Here is a 24706-nt window from a genome sequence, read left to right as displayed (position 1 = left end):
ACACTGGTGGCCAATTCGGCTCACATATTAGTCAAGGTACGCTTGAGTGTGACATTTTAATACGGCTAAGGCTTGTTAATATTCAGCACTTGTATTTAATTTAAAATATTTTATTTAATTAAATATCAGATGAAACAGATATTACTCCCTTAAGTATTTATCTTATACTTATTGGGAAAAGTATGGCAGACCAAGTCATACTTTGCAACTTGACTAAATTGTTTAATAAAATTGTAAATGGGAAATTAAAAATTTCCTTAGCATTTGATAGGGGAAATATGAAGCAATGTAAGGGAATTTAGCATAGTTCGCAACCATCCCTAAATCAGTGTGGTCTAATATATTAGTCAAGGTGCGTTCTGCATTGGTTTGAAACACGATTAAGTCCCATTACAGTGCTGGCCCCTTTAGCAGTTTTTTAAATATCTGTTTCAAGCAAACCTAATAATAACTGAACTATTCTATTGAAAAAGGTGTTAATTAACTATTTACCAATTTCAAAAATAGTTGGCATATATATATATTTTCATAGTTAACTTTTTTAATTTGTGCAGCTATTAACACTTTGGTTAGCTTTGAAGTTTCCAAACATGTTTCAAGCGCTTGTTCTCTTAGCTTTTTCAATTATGCTCGCTTGCTCGCTCTGCCTGTGTGTGTGTGCTTGCGCGTGGCTCTCACTCTCGCTCTCTCTGTCTCGCTGTATGTGTGTCTTAGGTTTAGTCTCTCTCTCTGCCTATGGGGCTGGGGCTTGGGCCTGAACGGTTTGGGCTATACGTAAGCTACAACAGTTGACGTTGTCGTGTCGTCGGTTTCAGTTTCAAACTTTCCCGATTGAACGGATTATAGGAATAACGAATCGAAATAGAAAATATTTGTGTATACACATAGAAATTGAATTGCGCGCTTCAAGTTCTGACTGTATCTGTGTGTGTTCAGTGTTGGCTCACTGTAAACGTGTTTTAGTTTTGGTTAACAGCATCAATTGGCTGCACTTTTCTGCACCTCTAATAAGTATTAGCCATGTACGCAACTGTATATATCTAATATGTTGTAATACTCACACACACATACATACACACACACACTCACACACAACTGAATTGAAAACCTGTTTTTGAAAGCCAAAAACATTTGTAAACATGTAAAAATAGTTTTAACTAACTTTGTGGTAACACGCAAAAGTGCATCAAATACTATCAAAGCGAGTCTGAGTCGGAGACTAAGACTGAGACTGAGGCAGAGACAGATTCAGAGAGCCGGAGATCGTTGCTCTCATCTATAAGATCTGATGCTCTCGCTGTGCCCCACCCGAAAACTAATTGTTATTGCAGTACAGTAAACAAGCAATAACAACAACAACAAGGACAACAATAAGGGCGTGACGATGTGTTGTTGTTGTTATTGGAGTAGTGCTAATTGTGCATAATTAGAACTAGCTAACAAATTGTTTGCTCTATGATTCACGGAAACTAATTTTGGGCGTGTTTTGACTGCGAGTTATAAGCTCTGTTCGAGAACTACTTAAGTCGGCAAATACAAGCAAATATATTAAAATATATATGAGCATTTATACATATATGCATATGCTACACTTTGTACAGTTGTTAGGGCTTTTGTTGTCACAGCGGCTCAGCCACCATTGAATGGTTCGTATAAGCACTACTCTATGGACAATCTTTAAGAGAGAGTATTAGTTATGTGAAGCATATCTAGAGAATGACCTCTAAAGTGTATGTCTATCTTCGATATATAATATGTATCTATATATTTTACTATCTATTTAGCTTCATAGATTTATATCTAAATATCTAGGAAATAGATAAAACATAGTAGTTATATTATGTGTCTAGAAATTGACTTTAAAAAAGAAATATATTTATATATATATGTCTCTTAAAGGAACGTTTTCTTTATGAGCTTACATATTTCTCTGCATAGATCTATATTTATATCGCTATACATGCCCATATATATTTCGCACCAGGGACTATGCAAATTTAGTTAGTCTTCATAACAATCCATACTACTAAAGATATATATATATATATATATATAAAGATATGTACATATATATGTATAAAGTATATATGCTTATAAAATATATTATTATTATATTTATATAGTAAACATTTATGTTCAAGCAAATCTTATGCTTGCCCGTCTTAAGTGCCTCTTGAATTGCGAGCGAGTATCGCTCAGTTGGTGGCAACCAGTTTTCAGTTTTAGTTAACAACATGAAACTCTGCTAGTTACTACCTTTTTGATGTAGCCATTAACTGTTCGCTGTAGTGTTTGTGGAATTGAAGGAATAACACAATTTAACACTCGCTGACACTGACCTTCCTTTAGCTGTGTCATTGAATTCGCCAATTGCGCTGCCTAGGCAACCGACTAACTCAACAACCGACGAAAAAGTTAACAACAACTAAGCATCGAATAACAAATTGCATGTCCAGCCCAAAAGCTATTACAACGGCTAACGTGTGGGAGGGAGCTGACGACTGCGACTGTGGCTCTGACTGAGACTGAGGAATGAGGTCAACAAATCGCAAACTCAGTTTACACTGCTTGCCCTTAGGCGACAATAACAATAACAACAACCTGGCTAGGTACAGTAGGCGCCAATGTAATACGCCCCTTGAGCCAAACAGAGAGTTAGAGAGGGACAGAGAGAGAGAGAGAGACAATTGCTAATGCAACCAAGAAGCAGGTTGGGGGTGTCATACGTTCGAAACTTACATGAAAAACCAGTTTCTGTGACGTTTTGTGAATTTATTTAAAGAGCATTAGATGCGCATTGGAAAGTGAACTAAAAATATGGCAATTTTTTTAGAGGCTGCGCAAAGCGATCGAGATAAAAGTGAAGCGTCTCAAGAATGGCTTAGCAAAACAAAAAACATAACAGCAACAACAACAACGACGACCACGACGACAACAGCAACATTGCTCACAAGTCGATGACCCAATCCACGCAGAGCTGGCCAGGCCAGACCAGTTAGAGGGCTGCCCGCCAAGCCCTTGCGCGGATACCGCCAACAGAAAGCGAAACGAGGTTAAGGCACAGTGCCGGTCGAAATATTGGGCATACACACATTGAGAGCGGTGGGAAGTGCGCGAGAGTGACAGCGACAGCTTTGTGGTTGCGCGAGCGCAAAACAGGTGTGGCTGCCTCACTCTCCTGCGCTCGCCCGCTCTCTCTTGCTCTCTCTCTCTCTCTCTGTCTCTCTCTGCTCCAAGCTGCTCACAAAACCCGTTGAACTGGTCAAGCGATTTGTTTACATTATTCAGCGCTTGTTTTGTTTGTTTGTTTTCTTTTTTAAGCTTTCTTCTAAATTGTTTTGGTCTTTGTTTTTTGTTTGGCTTGGCAAAAAAAGAAGAAGAGGACCGTGAGAAGTTTGTTAGCATCAACACGCAAAATGTTGTCGTGTCGTTTCCTCAATTACGAGGCATTACGACAATTATTTCGTCTCGGAATCTGCTACCAAAACTTAGCCGCAATTTTCATTGCATGATTCATGCTGAAATGACATAATAAAGTTGGCAAGAACAAGAAATATCATAAACAATAAAATATCAGTTATTCATTATGAGATTTAGAAATATTCAAATATATACAATATTAATATTAAACTCATTTAATATAAATATCTCAAGAAATCTGTAACAAATTTATGTTGTATATATATTTTGTATATCTTTTATATTTTAATTTTAAAAAATTATGAATTTAAAGAAGCCTCACCTACCTTATAAGGAATGTAAGGAATGTAAAAACTTAAAGACTTTAGGATCGTATGAGCTCAGCTCGTTTTGAGGATTGCATTCTTCTGTATGTTCAATTTGTAATAAAGTATTTGAATTATAGGGTATTTAGTGCACCACTATTTCGAGTCCTTAAGTCATATTACATATTCATAATTCTTTGACAACACGCAACTGTCACAACTGTCGAGCCTAGACACTAGAATAATTGTTAGTATTTCGAATTAATGTTAACTAACAAAGAATTACACACTTCCCACCATCTCTCTCTCTCTCTCTCTCCTTATCTATCCCCTACACACACCTTCGAGCGAAAGTTTGGCCCACCTTAGGTTTTATTTGGGTTTTTCGACTACTGGTTTTCCCGTCTGCATTTCAATAACTTTGTGCATAGTTGGGAGTAGGTGAAGCGGGTCAACTACGTCTGTAATTCTCCAGTCTGTGCCTCGTTTATGGTATTTTTTATTGTACGTGACTTTTGCCAGTGCAATTAGTCTTAATCAATGAGGCATGAATGAATGCCCCGAATAACTCAACCATGCAGTAAAATATTCTTCATGAACAGCAACAGCAGCAAAAGTGTTGGCTCGGCCAAGTGTCGCATTGTTGGCTGAACAGTAATTGTTGACACATCAACTAACAAAAAACAGTTAGGGAGTTGTTTGAAATGATATACATTTAAGTGTTGATCTGACTGATTGGCAGACTGCCCGAATGAAATAATGATATTCAAAATATGCTCTATAAATCAGATTTCTAAGTCAAATTTAAATAAAAAAGTGGAAATAGTCTGAAAACTTGTTATTTTTTTATTTAACCAATTTTGAAAAATTATCAATAAAATATTTGTTAGATTATTTGTTTTATTAAACACATTTGCAACTATGAGTGGAAAATATGTGACTTGGGTTGCTTCACCGATTTTGAACACGTCGCCCACAGCAGAAAATAAATTGAATATATAAAATAATTGAAATAAATTCTAGACTTACCTTTTTCATCTATGTAAATCTAAATGTAAAAAATCACATCGAACTATAGTTGCTGCTTCCATGTGAGAAATACATGTTTTCCCCTGCAAATGGACTTTAATGGTTGAATAATAACATCTCAATCTCTATCTGAAATCAATTGTACAATGGGCTTTGTCTATTTGCAACAGAGGTCAAACAAGATCCAGGTGCAGAGATTGGTTATCATAGTGTTATAAATTTAAAATTATAATTATATATTTAAAAGAAAGAAAGCTATAATAGCCTTAATTTGATATGTAACATTCTTATAAATTATTAAATACTTAAAACATAATAGAATGCATAACAGCCAGAATCTTATATATTCTATTTAAATTAGGTAAATATTCATATATCTTACACATTTTATCAAGACTTTCTAGTCTTTAGTAGAGTCATCGCTGTAATCGATATATTAATTCCTGAATTTCTACGCCTCTAGTGGTCGCTCCATAAACTGTGAACACTTTACAAGACGACCATATACAACAAGACATATTTAAAATCTTAGCCTTTGGTTCTAAGTGTTCATAGCCAATGTGCCGTACTCAATGAAAACGAAAGATTTTTCATGCAGAGACAGTTAATATTTAGTATTCGAATACCTAGTATTCCTTGTAGCCATCTGATTGAGTGTGTAAATTCCACATTGTAGGCAAAGACAGACAACGGCCCAGCCTGTTGACTCATCTGGTTCACAGCTAATTTTTATTGCTGGAGTCGCTTGGAGCTGTACCCACGCATATCCAGAGATGACATCATTTTGCTGCCCTTAGAAATTTTAGGTACAGGCAATCAATTAGAGCCCAATTTGGAAGTTATGAGAGGGAGACCTTCCCCACAGCAATTGACATGAATGTTCAGCACAGTTTTTTGTAGCATTTAACACGCTCCACTGCGCACTCGAGTTAATAATAAAAAGAATAACAAATAACTCAGAGCCCAATAAGGCACTTACGTCTTAACCTCCATAGATACCGAAGAACAACTTCAAATACCCCATCGTAGGCAGTGCGAATAAATACCAGAATAAAGTGGAAGATGAGTTACTTGCGCTCCATAGGTACTGACTATACTCTCCAAATGGAGCACTTGGCTCGACTGTTCCAAGCCAATTCCAATTAAAAAACATTAATTAATTGATCAGTTAATTGACTAATTGCATCCCACAGAAATCTCACGCGTCGAAATGTCGCCGGCGGATGACAATTCCTTTGCCACAACAAATGGCAGCAAGAAGGCAACCTACACTATCATCACCATCAAAGTTGTTGAGCTGGTGAGTACTAGTCTTTAAAGACATATATATATCCATACATACATGCATATAGTCGAAAGGAGGGAGACAACAATGTTTGCCTTTTTATCAACATTTATTAACTAACAGAAGTCGATTATGCATTCATTATGTCACAGTTATTTGGTTATAGACAGTTGCCTTATCTATTTTCATTGAGTCACAAAATTAGATTAACAATTTCCAGCATGCTTAAGCCCTACGGAAATAGTAAAGTTAGTAACGCCAGTTGATCTGTGTTGGTGACTTGTTTGTTCCATCGACTTGGAGTTTTTATAATTATATCCTGATCTCATTGATTTTATGGGACGTCTAGAAGAATATGTGTGAATATGCTACAAAGTATATAGGCATAATGTAGTATAGTATAATAGTATATTAAATTTAATCAGGTTGACCAATGTCCTTCTGTCTGTCTCTCCATATGCATTCCTGTCTTTTTCTTGCTGATAATCGATCATTTGTTGAAGTTGAATACACAGATTGGATTATTATATTATTCATGTGTTCAATGTTAAGTTAATTTAGAATTATTGAAATAGCAACTCTGCAGAATAAAGGGTAGCTTCTAGTTGGGCACTCCCGACTGTTGCACTCTTTAGTTGGTTCTGTCATACGGTAACCTGGAATAAAGTTTTTCTTTTCAAATCTGGGTTGGGTAGCTAAATTCTTTCTTATCTATATAATTACGCATTTCGAATTCGAATCCTTTCGCCAGTGTCTGCTGATATGTTGCCTGGGACTGATCGACGAGCCGGCCACCAACTCGCACTTGCGAGTCTTCATCACACCCAGGGTCATGGCACTTAGTTATGTGACTTTTGGAGCATTGACCATTTACACGGCAATCTATTTGATTATGGCTCTATTTGGAGATCTGTAAGTAATATAAATACTATATCTATATACCAATATAAATTGATGTGTACAATATTTGTATAGCACGCCTTGGCGCACTGCGACGCTTTGGTCCTTGTTGGGCTTTGTCCTGTATGTGGCTGTGACGGCGCTGCTGTTCCGTGACTGGAGCACCACAAAGGATCGCAACTACTGGCATCCCAATATGCATCGCCTGGATCTGGTAATGGCATCCGCTTCCATTTCGCTGGTCACCGCCTTGGTCTATTTGCTGGATGTGCTACTCACCATTCGCTTTGGCGTGCACGGAGACCTGGAATGACATCGCACTCGACTCTTCCAGACTCTGGTCTAACTGGACTGTAATATTTACAGTGCTTAGTCGTAAGCGGTGCCCCAACCCCTGCTAATTGTTCAGAATATCTGTACCATATACATCATAATTGCCATCAATTGAAAAAAATGTACAAAATCCCCATGAGTAGGAAGTTTTTTTGATAAATGTTAAAGTGTCGCTTACAGCCCTTAGAATACGAATCACGAAACGTTTTTTCTAATCTATCTAACATAAGTTTTACACCGAATATTTTTGTAACAAAACAAATAAATTTTTTGAAAAATAATTAAAATAGCAAAATTGTTTTCATTGCATATTCAGCTTCGATTGTGTTATATGTTTTGAATATATAAATATATATTTTTCATGTAGAGCACAGGATTTGCATTTAAATAACAATGTTTATTGGGTAGCTAGTCTCTATAAATATAAAGCTAATTATTATTATGCTTTCATCTGATCAAATATTAAAAAATGAAAATTTGTAAAATTTTAATTCGGTTTTTGTTTTAAGGATTCCAAAAAAGGTATTTTTAATTAAACATGCGCATTTTGCTGTAGGATCTTATAACCGATCATTAAAATCTAAACTTGGCTTCCAAGCGATATTTGTAACGTTTGAAATGATAATTTTGTAAGCTGTTTCCATTAGGATTAAAAGTGATTATCAATATTTACAGTAGGTTTAACGACATACAACAAAAAACAGTTCCTATAACTGATAACATATTAATAACAACATTTCGAGGAGCTGGCGGACATAGGCAAAGGCAGTATCAAAATTCGATGTTGCTCATTTAATAGAAATTGTAAAGTATTTCTCAATGTCCTGATCATTCTCGATCATCTTGAGGCTGTGAAATGTTTCCTTAATGTAACACTTGCACACATCGCCGTTGCCTAAAACGAAAAAAAACAAACAAAATTACAAATTGGACCCAAATTTCTTTGAGTGTATTCCTTACCCAGGCTGCCGTCGCAAATGCGTTGCGTGATGAGTTTTGCAAGCGCCTTAAACAGCTCCCTGGTGGCTATTTTACGCTTGTAATAGGGATTTAGCCACTGCACCACAGATTTGCTAACATCGTTCTTTTGCTGATTGACTTGCGGTTTTTTTTTCATCTGAGAAGAGGACTTATCCTTGAGAGAGTCATCTCTTGCCTTCTCCTGTAAGACCGGCGACTTAATTTCCTTCGACTTCTTCAAATGTGGCTCATCTTTAATGTATGCTTGCTTCTTTCTCAAGTCGCTAGACTCCTCTAACTGTGGCTCTTCTTTAATTTTCGCTTGCATGTTTTTTTGCTCTAGCAATTGTCTCGCAGTCTGAAAGCCACCGTTAAGTGTCAAAGATTCTTTTTTTAGTTCTGGCAGCTTCTTATCTACCTCGTGTTCCGACTTCGTTTCTGTCATCATTCTTTTAGCAGTGGTGAATTCTATTGAGTCCATGCTCGTTTCCATTTCCTCTTCGATTTCATTCTTTTCTCTTTCCAATTTGCTAAAGTTCAATTTGAAGTTCTCTTTAGGCTTTACTGGCTTCTTTTCCGTTACTGGTTCTAGGAGCGAAACACGCGCTTTTCGATGCGTATCGTAGCTACCATCGCCATTTGACATTAGTCTATATTTTCTGTCTCCAAACTCGAGTTCCAACTGTTTGTCATTCAGCGGACTTTCTGCAACGTTGAATTGTTCCTGCTTTACTTTTGTTTCAAGAGCTGGCAATTCCGTACTTGTTTTACGGTCATTCTCCTCCACATCCTTCAGTAGCCCATTGTCAGCATCATCTGCTGGCTCTGTTTTAACAGTGACAGAAGGTTCCGTTGGACTCACTGCTATTTCGTCCTCCTTAACTTCTTGCTTGACTTTGGTAAAGAAACTGGCAATTGATGTTTGCTTGGCTTGATCCTCTTTGAAGCCTTTGCGCTCGCGCAGCGCTTTTGGTGTCTCCTTCATAGACTGTGGCTTCTGCTCCTCTAAATCCCTAAGTTTGCGTTCAAAATAGGCCACACTTCCACCTGTCCAGACGCCCTTGGCGCTTGTCTCCGGTCGCGGCACATATTCAAGAATCATCGGCATTAGCATTGTCTTAGCAGTTAGTTGTTTAATGCTCGCCAGCTAAAAGACGTAGATGGTCATTGACTGAAGTTTCACTTTCTCAAGTTAGACTACTCACCTGCTTGGCCAGGGCATGTCGATACATGTTGGCAACGCGCTGCTGCCGAAATACTTCGTATTCCAGTTCCACTGCCATGGCCTCATAGTCATTGTGCCTTAAGGCGCTGCGTGGCTGCTGATCCGATTCCTTTTCACACTTCTGCACATTCGCTTTCAGTGCATCGATGATGGCGTCCAGGTATTTTTCTCGACTCGTATGCTGTAGTCCACTGATTTTTGTCTCCGTCGATTGCGCCTGCTGCACACGTGATATTTGCGTGCTTGTTTCTTGTTCTAGCTGGCGCGCTGAGCTTAATTGTTTCCGCAGCTTAAACTGCTCGCGAATAAAGTTTTCGGTTTCCTTTTTCATCCGCTTTGCCTGAGCTGCGTGACTTTGCTCCGACTCTTGGTCCGAATCAGCACTGGCATAATCTTGGGCTGCTCGCTTGCTGCCCGCTCGACCACCTAAAAGACAAAAGATTTTAAAGAAGGCTTTCAAATCAGTCAAGCTAGATATGAGACTTACCCTCGTAAAGATCAGAGCAATCCTGCAATGAAATGTCCGATTTGAAGGTGGCATCCATGCAGAGTTTCTGAAATGTCTCGAGCGCCTTTTCCGCTTGCTTCGGTCGCTTGCACACATCACACTGAGCCGTGCAAGCGGGCGAGGGATCTCCAAAATAGTCGGCAAATAGTTTGTGTCGGCAGCGAATCTGTTCACAGAAATTTACAATTCGCTCGAATTGACGTAAAGCGCGTTCCGTGAGCATCTCACGATCCGCACGACCGCGAGCTCGCTGCACATCGTTTTGCAGGAGAAAGCGGATGGAGCGTACATCCTCGCGGCCATAGTAAAGACGGCAAAACGATTGAAGGCCGTCGCGTCCTGCGCGACCCGATTCCTGATAGTAGGCGGCCACATTTTGCGGCACATCCCAGTGGATAACGAAGCGCACGCTGGGCTTATCGACACCCATTCCAAAGCTATTGGTTGCACAAATGATGGGCTGATCCCCACGCATCCAAGACTCCTGTACCTCTGTGCGCTCTGCTGTCTTTAGTCCAGCATGATAGGCCACGGCACCGACACCCTGCTTCGAGACACCCACAGCGACGCGTTCCACCTGATCTCGAGTGCGACAGTATATGATGCCGCAACCTCGCTTTGATTTAGGCATGGCCTTAAACTCGGATTCATTGCCAAAGCAATGCTTTGCAAATGTGGCCAAATGCTGAAAATCATCCTCAATGGAATTCTTGTATACAATATCGTAGTAGAGATTGGATCGGAAGCTGGGAGTACAAAATTGGGACACGGGTTGGCGCAACCGCAACTGCTTATAAATATCCTCGCGCACCTCCTTCGAAGCGGTCGCTGTCAGAGCTAACCAAACGACGTCTGGATACTTGGTCCGCAGCTCGCCAAGCTTTAGATAGTCGGGTCGAAAGTCGTGACCCCACTGGGAGACGCAGTGTGCCTCGTCCACTGCAAAATATGCGAGCTTATTGTGTTTGTAAAGTGAGTGGAGTAGCTCCTGAAAGAACTTGGTGGCCGCTTGCTCCGGCGTTATATACAGAAATTTGATCTTGGTCTTGACAGCACGCAAATCCATGATGACACGTTCGCGCTCCTTGGTACTCATCTTGGAGTTAAGCGAGTCTGCCTGCACCTTGAGTTTGGCCAGGTGGTCGATCTGATCTTTGATCAATGCTAGCAGAGGGGAGAAAACGATTGTCAACTGATTCTCGCACATCAAGCCTGGCAGCTGGAAGCATAGCGATTTGCCCGATCCCGTGGGCATCGACACATAAACATCCTTTTTCTCTGCAAGAGCACATATACATTAAGCTAGGCCCGGTACGAATATCCTTGTGCTTACTTTTCACAGCGCATGTGATAGCTCGTTCCTGCAGCTCTGATTTGAAGCATTTGTGGCCAAAGAACTTTTCCAATGCCTCAGTTAATGCGCTTTTATCCGTCATAATAATACTTTAGTCCAACTAAACTTAACTTAACAATAGCTGCACATTATAAATAAGCTTAACTGAGAAGTTGTTGCGTATTATCCTAACGTGAATGCCGCCAAAACAGCTGGGTTAGCGATGGGAGAAGCGGTGCTTAAAAGCGTAACAGACGATATTCTAATAGTTACATCGATATAGTGCAACCTAAAAATTATAGCTGAAAATGTATAACTGAACTAAGAACGAACAGTTAAGTCATATAAAATTGTAATTACTATCTATTTAATTACTATATCCAATAAATACATAAACAACAACAATTACATTCGATATTTGCAACACTTGCCGCAAAATTCAAATTAACCGCCAACAATAGCAGACAGGGTTGAAGAAACACTAGTTCTTGGTATGTTTGCATCTGAGATGCAAAGGTCCTATAAAATAAAAATAATCATTAAAATTTGTGGAAAATTAAAGCATATTTAATTCATGAGTTAACCTTGCTTACTGCTAATGTAGTTATAGTTGGCTTACCATTTTAAGCAATATTTTCACTTACGGTAAGGTAACTAGAGAATTGTGTTAAAACGTATATGAAATTTTATTTAAGAAGGGTACTTGCTTAGTAAAATTAGTTCATTTGTTTCAATATATTTATTTGTATTTCAATAAGCAATAATATTTAAAGTAATTTTGTGACGTCACTTTCGGCAACAGATGTCTCAACTTGTGGCATTGTTTTCGTAACAGTGGAAGGCACCACTAACATAGGTGTTTGCATTAACATTTCGTAGCTTTAACATTCGGTAAGCATTATGTAGTGTTCGTTAACAGTATGTAAGCGTTGTGGCTCTCTTTTTAGTTTTAGTCAAATTTCCGCGCTCGATCCGCACGAACGTATTTTGTTAGTGTTGCGTTTCGCATCGGATTCGTTGTGTGCGTGCTGTGCGTCTGCGAGTGAGAGTCTGACTGAGCGCGTGTTTTGTGCGTGTTATATTAATTGTTGTTGATACTTCATACATTTTGTTAACGAAACCAAAGAGCATATTACCGGCTGCACCTGCACATCATAAAATGCACAGTAAGAAACAGCAGCAAAAGCAACAAAAACAACAGCAGGCAACTGCAATGCCGGCATAAACAACGTAATGCATTACGTTGTCCGTGTGCCGTTTGTCTTTGTAAATTAGTGCGTGTGCCGCTCTCTCTCTCTCCCTCTTCCCTGTCCGTCTCTCACTCTCGCTCAAGTTGTGGCGAAATTTATTTACGGTACCGCGTAGAGTAAAGTGCAATAAAATCAACAACAACAACGACACCAACAACAGCCCCAAGAGCAAAAGCCGGCTTCGTCATAAAATTCATGGATTGTGCGTCGTGTGATAAACGTGTGTGATTGATTGTGACAAAGCCTAGCAACACAAACAACAAAGCAACAGCAACACCAACAGCAACAAAATGTTTGCGTCGAAAAGTTGTCAACGACAACAAAAAAATCTGCAACAACATCTGCACCGCAGTAGCAGAAGAACAACAAATGCCGCCTACCTTGTGATATTCAATAGTTTGCTCTTGTTGCTGCTAGCAACAGCCACACAGGGCCAGCTACAAGAGGCCAGTTCCGTAGGTGGCGCCCAAATAGCCGCATTGGCAGCGCCTGGACCAATTGCTGGTCCGGGCAGCTCCTCCTCCGCCGGCGTGGCTGGCGGCTCCTCGATAATCGATCAGTTCAGCCCCAACTGCAGCGCCGTTTCGCACATCTTCCAGGCGCGAGGCATCGATGCCAATGAAATACCACAAAAGCCCAGCAATGGTAAGTGTTTAAGTATAATAATGTATATGTGATATAAATAAAGAGTAAGTTTCTCTTAATCTACAATCAAAAAAAAAAAAAAAAAAGAGACCAAGAGGCAGAACCTTCTGAAACTGCCCAAAGCAGTCAAATGTAACCAAATGTTTCGATTAAATTAGATCGGTGTTTGTAAAAGGTTAGAAACACAAATTGATAGGAAGAACAAAGAAAGTATTGCAGCAGCGAGATATCCTGCTGCAAAATCGGACAACTAACCGAAACCTAATGGCCCCAGCTGGTCTAGAAACTTTGCTGAAACGACATCAATTTGCTTATCAATTCCCTTATCATGGCCGTGCCCACAGCCTCTTAAGTAACCTACTTACAGACTACCTGGGAAGACAAGCTGTAAAAGCTGTTGTTGTTGTCGACGTTAGAGAATCGAGTCGAGTCGAATCGAGTCAGGTTGAGGCAAGGCCTTAGCTTTATCTAAACGCTGGCGCTTATCAGCAGAATGCAGAAGAAGAGAATCAATAAAATTTATGACTCACGCAACAAAAGAGGCTGCAACACAGTATCTGGCTAACTTATCTAACCAAGAACAGAGCAAGAGATAGAGAGAGAAAGAGAGAAGGCAAACAAAGAAAGGTTCACAAATGCCGACAGATTGAAAAAAATCCTGGAGTGGACTGAACTGGATTGGAGTGCATAATTTAAACGATTTCAATGACACCTTGATTAATATCAATGCAACAACAACAACTACAATCGTAGGGCTTGTCCTTACCTGTTCGCTCACTCTCCGTCTCTGTCTCTCCTTTGCTCTCCCTCTCTCTCTCTCCCTATCTTTGTCCAATTCCTTGAAATTATGAACGAAACGAAACGCAACGCAACGCAACGTGTTGCATTTGACCAAAAGATAACGAAACATTGAGAACGGCGATGAGGAAAGAAACAAAACACACAAACAAAAGTAAAAAAAAAAACCAATCAAGCAACGTTGAAAACCAAAAATAAACAACGCAACACGGCGACAGGTAAAGAGCAGCGTGGAACGGGCAAAAGGGTGGGCAAGCAAAAGGCAGAGGCTGCAACAGTTTACCTGAAAACAAATCAAATAAACGTAAAAACCAAAACGAAACAGTGAGAATGAAGAGAGCAACCAAACGAGAGGGAGAGGCAGAAAGAGAGAGAAAGAAAGAAAGAGAGAGAGCGCGCTCGTTGGGCTGGTCAAGTTATTGCAATTAAGCGTGATTAATTCAGGCTTTATACAAATTAACTAAAATCTACAAAAGAAGCTCGCGTCCATCCATAGCTTGGCCTAGGCCCAAGCAACAACAACAAACAGAACGAGAACAACTGTTGTTGGTCAGTATGTAAAAGCGGCGTGACAACATTTTTCAGTCGCTCTGCTCCGCTCCGCTCCCCTCCGAAACAGATTTCTTTGATTTTTGTTGTTTTTTCTTTTCTTCTTTTTGTTGTTGCGCCAAAGGAATTTCTTGGGAGACTTTTCGTAGCGGCTGCCGCTGGTGCGGACTGGTCTTGAAACTGGTACCCTTTTTCTTTGCTGTGCACACACAGGGAAGGGAGGGGGCAGGCGACTGAGCACCGAGCAGTCGACGCATGCGCCAAACTCGCTGCTGACTGGACAGTGGAGGCATCCAAGCGACGACGGTCTCGCTCTGTCCGTTCCTTCCGTCCCTTCCATTCCTTTTCCCATCGACTGTTTGTAGACTTATTTAGAGTTTGGATTTTTTATCGCTCTGTTCGTTTTCAAGTTAATTTGCGTGGAATTTTATTTCCTTCTTTGTGTGCGTTGCGTTGGAGGAGGCCAGGCATTGCAGGCATGAATCATGCGGCCATTGGAAAGAAGCCCAAGACAAAGGGCAGACGGGAAGGTGTCTGCTATTGAGATTGTTGCCAAGTTATTAAATTACACCTTTGGCAATAGAGCGCATATAGAAGCATAGCTCGAATAACTGAAGAAGCAGCAATCGAGAGGGAAGCTATAAGCTGCAACTTTGTGGAGTCTCTGCCTAATTTAAGGCAACACTTCACAATTCCATTCCCATTCCCGGGTCACATGTCGCACATTCCCTTTAGTCTGCCAGCATCATTGAACATTGAACATTCAACAGCTGCACAACACCTTTCTTATGCCAACAACAACAACACCAACAACACCGACGACAGCAACAGCAACAGCCGAAAGTACAACAACTGCCACTTAAACGCTTCATTAAAGTTGCACTTCCTGTGGCCATTGGAACGTTGCCCCAAAAGACAACATCAAAAAACAACAACAACAACAAAAAAGCTTTTGTTCAACCGCCTGCAATCTGGCTGCTGCTGCCTTCTCACCTGCCGCAGCGCTTCGTGGCACTTAGTTCAAATTGTTTGCACAATTTAAGCAGTTCACAAAACATTAAATCGTTAAAAGTAATTCCAAAGGCAGAGAGAGAGAGAGAGAGAGAGAGAGAGAGAGAGAGAGATAGAGGGAGAGAGAGAGAGGTAAAGCGTAGTAGACAACGGCAGCCAACTAAATATCTTTACTCACATACGTTCAACATTCTCACAGTCGGAGATACAAAATCAAACATGGGCTGAGTGCAACATCTTCCCTTGCTGTTGCAGTTGGTCTTGCCACTGCCTCTGGACATTGCTCCTCTGTCTTCGCCGCTGCAACTACCTTTGGCAAAAGGAAATTTACAGCGCCGCTGCTCCACTTAGGCTGCAACTGCGGCACTGCATCCGTCCCTCTCCGCGTCATCGACGTCGCGCCGTCGTCGTGGTTGCCAGGGCCAAGCACACGACTATTAATCATTTTTCAGCGACCAAAACTAAATGGCCCTCTCATTCACTGCCACAGGCCCCTGTCTCTTCCTCACCTTCTGTATCTCCGCCTCACTTGCTCTTTTGGGGCCCTTTTTGCATTGTATTGCTGCGGCTGCTAACCGCATTCCACAGTTGTGTACCACAGCGAACTGGCCATCCAGCCAGCCAGCCAGCCTATGTGGCACTATATCATCATTATGCGAAATAATTCCTAAAGATGTTGCATTGTTGACCATTGTAAGATTCGGTGTTATATTTCAGCAAAGATTTTGAATAAGAGCAATGCGATGTGTGGATTCTTTAATATAATATTATGGCAAGTTGTGGGCAAGCATTTCAGAAGAATTTGATTGCACTTGCAACTGGCAATAGATTTGACAATTCTAATTCTGTTAGATTACACACTGAAAAGAACTTATAAAAATAATTTAGTTTGCATTTTATCAAAGATTTATAAGCTCTACAATATTCATCTATTTAAGTACACTAAAGTACAATTTTTTAGAGAGATTATTAAGTTGAGTTCTCGAGTACCTCCTAGCCAAAGTATTTTAATTCTTATATATTACTCTTATAAGTAGATTTTTAAATATAGCATAGGTATGCAGTATAGGTATATTAATTATAGGTTTTGAGAGTGTTTATATTGAGATAGTGTCTGCTGAGGAAATGCTATAAAATGAGTTCTATGGAAATGCTTTAGGTTCATAGATAGCTGTCATATAGATTATTTTAATTGAATTTCTTTTAAAATGCAGACAGCAATAGTTGTATAGAAAGGTTGGTGCAACTTGTTTTATTTACGTTATGTTTGTAAATAAAATAATTTTTATAGTTTCAATTGCAAAGTACTAGAAGTATTTTCAGCTACATATATTTATTTATTTCACATACATATAAGTAATATTTAGTTATTTAGTTACATATATTTACATATTTGTAAGCTATAGAGTAAACTCTTATATAAGTATATTATTTAGCGCTTTGCAGTTTCAGGTTGTTAACGTTCTCCCTGCCAAATATAATTTAACCCTAAAATGTCCTATCCACAGATCTGAAAGGTTCAAAATGTCGCATCTGCCAAGCGTGCAGAGCTATTGCTCGACCTGGCTATTATGTAAATGATGCAAACCCCATATTTAGTAGTTCCTCTACATTATTATCTTTAGTCGGCATATAACATTGTTGCTGTTTGTAGTTAGTTAGTGTTTTGTTGTTGCTGTTGTCGCTGGTTTGTTTGCACGACTTAATGCTTCATTTGGCTGGGCCATGGAGCAGCAAAGGTGCAAAGACGAAGCTAAAGAGTTAAGGTACTGAGTACTGAGTGGCTTAACTGCTTTCGAGTACAGCTAACAAGGGCCACATGGAGTCGATAATGATGGGAATGGGGAGCGTATGTAGGAAGGTCTATGGAGTCTAGTCTTAGTTAACTTAACTACTTAATTATCTGTGAGCTTCCAGTCGCTGCTCAAATGGACCGACTCGCCTTTGCCTATGGGGCGCCCCTTCCCATTTACTGATTATTAATAAACATGTAAAATGTAATTGTTATTTGGAGCTGCCGTTTTGGGGCGTGGCTAATTGCCATGTTGTGGATGCTGGACCACATTATGAAATTGCCCAAAATCGATGAAGGCGACTACATAATCGCCCAAAGTAACTGACCGTGAGAAAATGTTATAGTTCTCTCTCTGTCTCTCTCACTCTCTTTCACTCTCTCTCTCTCTGTTCGTGGCATTAACTTCTTCAAATGCAACAATTAAAATGCATTTTATGCGCATAAAACATGAAACATGGACATGGAATCCATGGTAGAGCATTGCCAGCTCCCCTTCTCTGCAGCTCCTGCTCCTCGAGCTGTCTCCGATCCTTGCATGTTTCGGAGGTGTTAAGGCAGCGACCAAATTGGTATGCTGGTAAACGAAACCACCGCAAAACTCATGAAGCCAAGTGACGTGGGGCAGGCAGCGGGGGTAGCGAGGGTAGCTACCACCAAATCGGCAAAGCTGGCGGCATCCCGAAGCACTCCATATATGAGAGTCACCGGTGCCCGGTGCCCGGTTCGGTATGAAGGAATGCGCCAGCCAGCTTTAACTTTGGCTGCAGCTCCAGAGTAGAAGAAGAGAACTTGTTTAAGGAGCTGCTGCTGCTGCTGCTGCTTTTGCTGACGCTACAGAAATTTTTACATTTCATGCTACGATCAGAGCGACCAGACCACACAGGGAATGGAATGGACATTGGACAATGGGCAACTGCTCATATCTTTGGGCATCTTGAAAGTGGCCACGTTTGACCTTTTTGTTGTTGTTGCCGTGCTCTCACACTGGGAACCACTGAGCACATCAGCGCGGACAGGCCCTTGAAAAATATGCCGACCGTGTAGGTTCTTTATGGTCTTGTCTCGTCTGCTGCTCGTCCTCTATGTCTCTCTGTTGCTCACTCTCTCTCTCTCTTCCGCTCTCTCTCTGTGTGTGGAAATATTCTGAGCTACAGTCAGTCTGGCTTGGGCTTGATCCGTTTTGGTTCGTAACTATTTTTGGGCCCCGACACTTGTGCCACAGGGCTCTCCGACAATTAAGTCGTTGGTCGACGTCTTCTCAGCAATTCCCTGGGCTCGTTTTCATTTTGCGCATGGCGTCTACTCAGCATGATTCATTCTAAGAACTTGGCTGACGAAGCTGCTTTTGTTGTCATCTTTTGTTTTGATAGCGCGCGCGGTTTTCTTGTCTTATGTCTGTCTTTCGCCCTCGCTCATTCACTCTCTCACACTCTTATTAAGGTTGCGAAATACTTTGTCCAGAACACTTTGTCAGTTCCGTCAGCGTCATCAACTAATTGCAATATTGCGAAATTCAACAAAGCCAGCGAGATAAGTTCATTTTGCATCCATGATATTGGGCAATTTATGAGAAATTGAAAACTGAACGACATGATGATCCATGATTAGCTGCGGCGCGAGAGGAAGTGGGACCAATGCCATCGGAAGAGGGTGAAACAATAAATAGCTTATCTTTGTTTCTGTTGACAATTCTACTCTGATAGAATATCCTCAGTGATCCAGTCAATCTGAAGATTGTATAAAAACAATGATATTGGAATATCAATTTTTAAGGCACTTTATTTATTGATGAGCAGCTGAATTGAAGAGTTTCTGTTAAGTGAAAACTTACAAAGAATCACTTTGAAGCTTTGTGAAGAAGCGGTTGGCTCTACTTAGTTTAGAGAAACGCCATGCTTGGGTCCACTCGAATTCGTTCTGTTTGCAGACTTCTACTTGGTTACAGCAACTGCATTCTTTAGACACAGTCATCCGTGTCTGCAGCTGCCCCAGAGCAAACACATTTGCTGCCCAGCGAATTTCAAATATGCCTCTGACCAATCGAACACTTAAGTGAGCCCAAGCTGAGCTGAACTGACGCGGAGTCGGAGTCTGAGTCTGAGTTTGCGTCTGCCTGGCCCATTTGAGTATGACGAATGTTAAATTGTTGGAGTGATGGGGCACGAATCAGTGACCGCTCCCCCTGCGTTCTGTAAGCTGGCGGAACATTGAAACGACCTCGCGTTGATTTAATTAGGTCACATGGAAAGATTTGTTAATTTGCGCCACCTACTTTGATGGCGTGTTTGTTGATAAACTCGCCGACGCTGTGTTGGCCATGCCAGGGAATTAGCTGAAGCTCGGCTATATTCCCGGGACTTCTGCTTTTCCAGTCCCTCCGCCTCTTGCGCAAAGTGTAATTAAAGTACAGCATATCTCGAGCCTACGTGCGTATCTAAAAGTTCATTAAAGGCCGCGCAAAAGTCTTATCCCAACTTACCCATCAAAGGTCGTTTGACACAGTCAAGTGGTGCTGTGAAACTGAGTAGAGTCGAACTGAATACGGAACTGGGTCTGAGAATGGGAATGTAATAGATTCGCTTGCGTGCCTTAAGCTGTTGAGTTGAGCCTTAGGCTCTAAGCCGCTCAGGCGTCTGCTCAAATAAAATGCAATTGCCTGCTCGGGTTTCAATTTTCTACAGTTCGTTAAGAGGCATCCCAAACAGGCCTTGGGCATCATGCAAATCTCATGCTTAACCTTGCCCATTTGTTTTCGCCTAATCTTGCAAATAATGGGTTTCAATTAGTTTGCCACGGTCCAGTTACCGTTCCAGCTGTGTTTACATTCGCATCAGCTCAAGTGAAAAATCCATGCTGGACAATGGCTAGAGACTGAGCTCTCTGCTATGCATTCCAAACAAACGTTTTGCAAACTAAAGATGCATTCCTTAGATATAAGACAAATAAAAGATATATCTGATACATGTAAAGGAAATATATATTTCCTAATGGCATACACTCCCTAAAATTTAATTCCATGCAGCTGATTGAATTTGTGGACAAATTCGTTATCGCTAAGCTTGGACAGCACATTAAATACACATAAAATCGTGCAACATGAAAATTAATATTTATTAAATATGTACAATGCTTGTTATGAAATATTCAAAAAGCCCACACGAATAAAAAAATGTAAAAAAAAATATAACAAAAGTGCCAAAGTGTCAGCGGTCATAAATTCGTAAGTTTTATGACTGAAGCTACCGGAAAGCCCAGACGCAAGACCCAAAACCGAACACTCAAGACTCACGACCCAAAGACCTAACCGCCGTACTGAGATACAGTTCGGATAACAAATGAAAAAGAATTTAGACAAGCGACTGCCAAGGTAAATTTGATATAAATTACAAATGTCTGCATCAGGCCGAAGATTAAAATACTCTATGAAAAATTTAATTAAATTTGCGCGAATTTATTGTTGAAGTATTCTTGCTCAGTATCAAATCATCTCTAAGTCTATCTGTAAAAAATGCCCGATAATAATAAAATAGGAAAAGAAACAAAATATAAATATATATATTCAATAATCTTCAATGTATTTCAGCCAGAGTTTAAATAGTTAACAAAAGTCAAATAAAAATAATAAAAATAAATAAAAGGTACATATCCTGAGGTAGAGTATTATAATGAAATCATAAGCGTAGAAGTCAAGAGCGATAAATTGAATAGACAACAACCCACACGATGCCGGCTGACTGCCTGGCTGGCTGGCTCTTTGGTCATAGCCAGATAATATGTATGATGATTTGGATGTGTCGTCGTTTGTTGTCGGTAGGTTAAAACGATGCCACAACAAGTTTTTGTGGACCTGCTGCCCACGCAGCTAAAAACTGGAAATCGGCAACCAAAAAAATCTCTGTTCAGGTTTTATAATGGCATCAGGGAAGCGCCAATCATAATCAAGCCATAAAACTTAATCTTATGATGAGAGATGACAAATAACAAGGCTTCCTCATATATTTTAATGAGCTCGTTGCCTAAAGAATCCTAAGCGAAAGAGCTTGAATATGCCTTACGCTTACAGCGTTACAGGGTATCCTGTGTGTCTCTGTCTGCGTTTCTTTTTAATAAACTTCCAATCGAGTCGCTGCCAATCGCACACATAAATTCCGTTTGGGTCGACAAATAAAGACATTTCCGGCATATTTGTTAGCTGCCCCCGCGTTCAGTTCCTCCTCCTGCGTCGGGAAATTAGCCTTGCAAACAAAAAGTTGCTGACAAACGGTTTACAATTACAGCGCAAAGGGATATGCGGAAAATGAAACTGAAAATAAAAATTGAAATCAGACTCAGACAGAATGTCCTTAGCAACTCCTAGACGACATATGAAACCGAAAAGTAAATGTAATGATAGTTTGCTTTAGCATGTAATTGTGTGAGTGTGTGTGTCCTTGTGTGTGTGTGTCTCATCTGAGTAACAGTTTCAGTTTGACGTTGTGTATCTCATGGATTGCGCATCATCGTCGACGTCTATCGCACTTTTATCAGCTGTTTGTATTTGGTTTGTCTTTGCACTTGCAACATTTGCCGAGTTCATTGAAATCGAATGAAAGGAACCACCAGGAGAAATCTCTTTCACCCCGACACGCTTTGTACTTTTGCCGACTGTTTGCCTGTCTCTGCCTGTCTGTCTTCCCCTCTCTCTCTCGGTTTCTGTCTCTGTCTCTTTCTCTGTTCCTGCCGTACCTGTTTCACAGTTGAGTGGACTCCGCTTCGAGACAGCAGTTCTGGCATTCTTTATGGCATGCACATACCTATACAGATATATATAAACATATCTATATATCTTTTGTCGGCCTCCGCGTAGTAACTCATTTCATTCATGGCCGTAAATTATGCAAGGATATGTTCACCTCAACATGTTTCTATGCTAGGCTTTAAAGAACGAGTAAAGCATACTATGCCTCAAATCATTGCAAATAATACCAAGAGAGATCCGAAATTTCTCTAAAAAAGGAAAGAAAAATACTTAAGTAAACTGCTGACGCTCACGATCGATCGTCGAGGATCATTGGATCGCAATTTAACCGCACTTGAGGCTGATGAGGCTCACCCAAGTGGAAATCGAGGCGAATTTATGCGTTTCATTAAAACCGTTACGAGACGCGTGTCTCGCAGCTATAAAAGAATCGGGCATGGAGAGAAAAATGTAATAATAAGTACCGCTCGGGCCTCAAAAAAGAATGGCATGTCTTCAAGGCGAGTGCAAGGCGATGCGTCTCGGACAATGCTAAATGCTTACGATTTCTGATGCTCCACTTTTTACAGTAAATTGCCAAAGATTTCAACGTTGTTTTAATTCAATGATGCCGCAGAGAGAAATCAGGGAAAGATATTTTAGAATGTCACTTAAAAGGGAGCAACTGCAGAAACAGTTATATAACAGTGAAGATTATATAGAGAAATCTGATAAAGTGTATCTCATAAAATGTTTACAGAATTTATGTAAATAGATAGATATATATAGAATTCATAACTTTAATTTATAATTTATTAATTAACATTGCTCGACATACAATATCTATATCTTTTAATTATAAAATACTAAACACACTATTATATTGTGCATAGGACAGAAACACATAAGATACATAGATCTCCATTTCTACTCGACTCTGCTCATTATAAAAACATATCCATATACGAAGATTTCAAACTGCATGCATGATATTTTTTATAATCCTTGCACAATTTTCGCGTTTATCCCAAGAAATGAAAGCAGCAATTATGTTATGCATTTGTGTAACATAAAGTATTTAGTTTACAATTTTGCCATTTTGCTACTACGAAGACCTTTAAAGAGAATTTCCCAGGCGAACATAATTTATTGTAGTGTTAGCCATGTGCTACCCAGCTTAAGCCTAAACAAACTTCAAAGTGCATAGCCGAGACCGGTAATCGTCTATGTAGCTCTGGCCCCTCTGACCCCTTTGGCTAAGTTGGCCCTGTTGCTGAGCCTGCCTGGCACGTCAAGAGTCTAAAACCCAACTTAAACGAAATTCACAGACAACATTGAGAGTCGGTGGCAGCACTTTACTCTTTGCCATGTGGTAAGAAAATGTAAAGCTGTGTGTGTGAGTGTGCGTGTGTTGCTTGTGAGTGTGTTCGTATGTGTCTACAACACCTTTTACTAAGAAACAACAACAATTACAGCAGTCATCACCTTTGGTGGTTTCAGTTGTTGTTGTTGTTGTTGTCGGCGCCTTGTGAACCTGCAGAGCTCATCGTCGTGGTCGTCTAAAGGTCTACAGACTACCTAAACAGCCAAAACTGCAGAAGTCTTCTAGGCAAAGCAGAGAGAGAGTGTGAGAGTGAGAGGGACAAGTTGTTTATTATCTTATGGCTTGCAAGTTATAAAACAAAGCGTCAATTGACTAAGTATTCCCTGTGCCCTGATGCAATCATGTTGCTGTGGTCTGAGCTCAGTGAAATTTACATAACACACACACACGCGCACAACACACAGAAGCCGCTAGATGAATGAAGGTGGACACAGAGTTAGGCTCAGCTGCAAATAGCGGAAGTGTATAAAGTGTTTCCAAAATACACACGTGAGCTACATAAATGTCATTTGAGATCTGTGGAGTTATTAGTAACAAAAACCTTTCAAATAATAAATGAGGCAATCAAATATTTCTACTAAAAGCCGCAGTAGATGGTTACAGATCTTAAAGTTCACTCAAAACATAGCGAACAATAGAGAAACATGAACAACTCAGATCTATGAACATGATCTCTATGCGAAGCTTTAATAAACTCAATTTAAAATAATTTTCTTTTGCTCTCTTTACAGGTAAGTCGAAGACCCGATTGCGCTAAATTAATGTAAGTCTTTTTTTGTTTTTTAAATGTTTTTACCCCATTTCCTGTGCGCCGGTGCCTCGCGGTCTCCGCCTCGCCCGATCCATTAACAAATCAAATAAATATTTTGGGCTGGCGGCATCAGAGAACTCCTCATAACAATTACTCGCTGGCCGGCCTCCTCCTCCGGGCCATGACAGTGGCGGCGTCTGCAAATTAATAATAATCAAGCCAAATTACACAATGACACGCACTTGAAGTCTTCTTGCCCTCTCTGCCCTTGCCTCAGCGCAGCTCGTCTCGTTCTCTTCCTTGTCGCTCGTCTGTTGTTGTCGGGGGTCTTGGACTCGTGCGAGCGCTCGACTATCAATTAGGCACATCTTTCAATCAAGAAACAACGACTCTCAAAAAAGATTTGTATGCCTCTCACAAAGAATTAGCGCTAATAATTAGAGACCAGTTCAGACCAGACGAGACGAGACGAGTCACAACGACAAACTCGGTCGCTGATCATCGCTGC

At 40.4% G+C, this 24706-nt stretch overlaps 3 protein-coding genes across 7 annotated transcripts in view; 2 read left to right on the top strand and 1 right to left on the bottom strand.

Moving 5' to 3' along the window:
- The first annotated feature begins 798 nt into the window (after positions 1-798).
- LOC111599782 lies at positions 799-7525 on the top strand. Of its 4 annotated transcripts, none has more exons than XM_023315554.2 (5): positions 799-924; positions 5750-5838; positions 5948-6054; positions 6791-6951; positions 7015-7525. In XM_023315554.2, exons 2-5 carry the CDS (start codon positions 5817-5819, stop codon positions 7250-7252), a joined length of 528 nt encoding a protein of 175 aa, XP_023171322.1. In that variant the 5' UTR covers positions 799-924; positions 5750-5816; the 3' UTR covers positions 7253-7525. The 4 variants fall into 4 exon arrangements, with proteins under 4 accessions (XP_023171322.1, XP_023171321.1, XP_023171320.1 ...); XM_023315553.2 differs by having other exon boundaries at positions 799-948; XM_023315552.2 differs by having other exon boundaries at positions 799-1022.
- Positions 7526-7796: 271 nt separating this feature from the next.
- Positions 7797-11529, bottom strand: LOC111599826 (ATP-dependent DNA helicase Q5). Of its 2 annotated transcripts, XM_023315618.2 has the most exons (6): positions 11299-11529; positions 9945-11243; positions 9438-9883; positions 8651-9379; positions 8233-8590; positions 7797-8167 (listed from the first exon to the last, which is right to left on the bottom strand). In XM_023315618.2, the coding sequence occupies exons 1-6, from the start codon at positions 11399-11401 to the stop codon at positions 8061-8063; spliced, it is 3042 nt and encodes a 1013-aa protein (XP_023171386.2). In that variant the 5' UTR covers positions 11402-11529; the 3' UTR covers positions 7797-8060. The 2 variants fall into 2 exon arrangements, with proteins under 2 accessions (XP_023171386.2, XP_023171385.2); XM_023315617.2 differs by having other exon boundaries at positions 8233-9379.
- Positions 11530-12268: 739 nt separating this feature from the next.
- LOC111599827 (glypican-6) overlaps positions 12269-24706 on the top strand; it is a 41877-nt gene continuing 29439 nt past the window's right edge. Inside the window, exon 1 of the mRNA XM_023315619.2 lies at positions 12269-13193. Coding sequence (XP_023171387.1) covers positions 12839-13193 — 355 coding nt within the window. The 5' untranslated portion in view covers positions 12269-12838. The remainder of the gene's footprint in view (positions 13194-24706) is intronic.

This window comes from Drosophila hydei, unplaced genomic scaffold, assembly GCF_003285905.1.
Source record: "Drosophila hydei strain 15085-1641.00,03,60 unplaced genomic scaffold, DhydRS2 tig00000001-arrow-pilon, whole genome shotgun sequence".
NCBI lineage: Eukaryota > Metazoa > Arthropoda > Insecta > Diptera > Drosophilidae > Drosophila > Drosophila hydei.
Note: the sequence above shows the minus strand (reverse complement) of the source record. Positions and strands in the feature narration are given on the sequence as shown.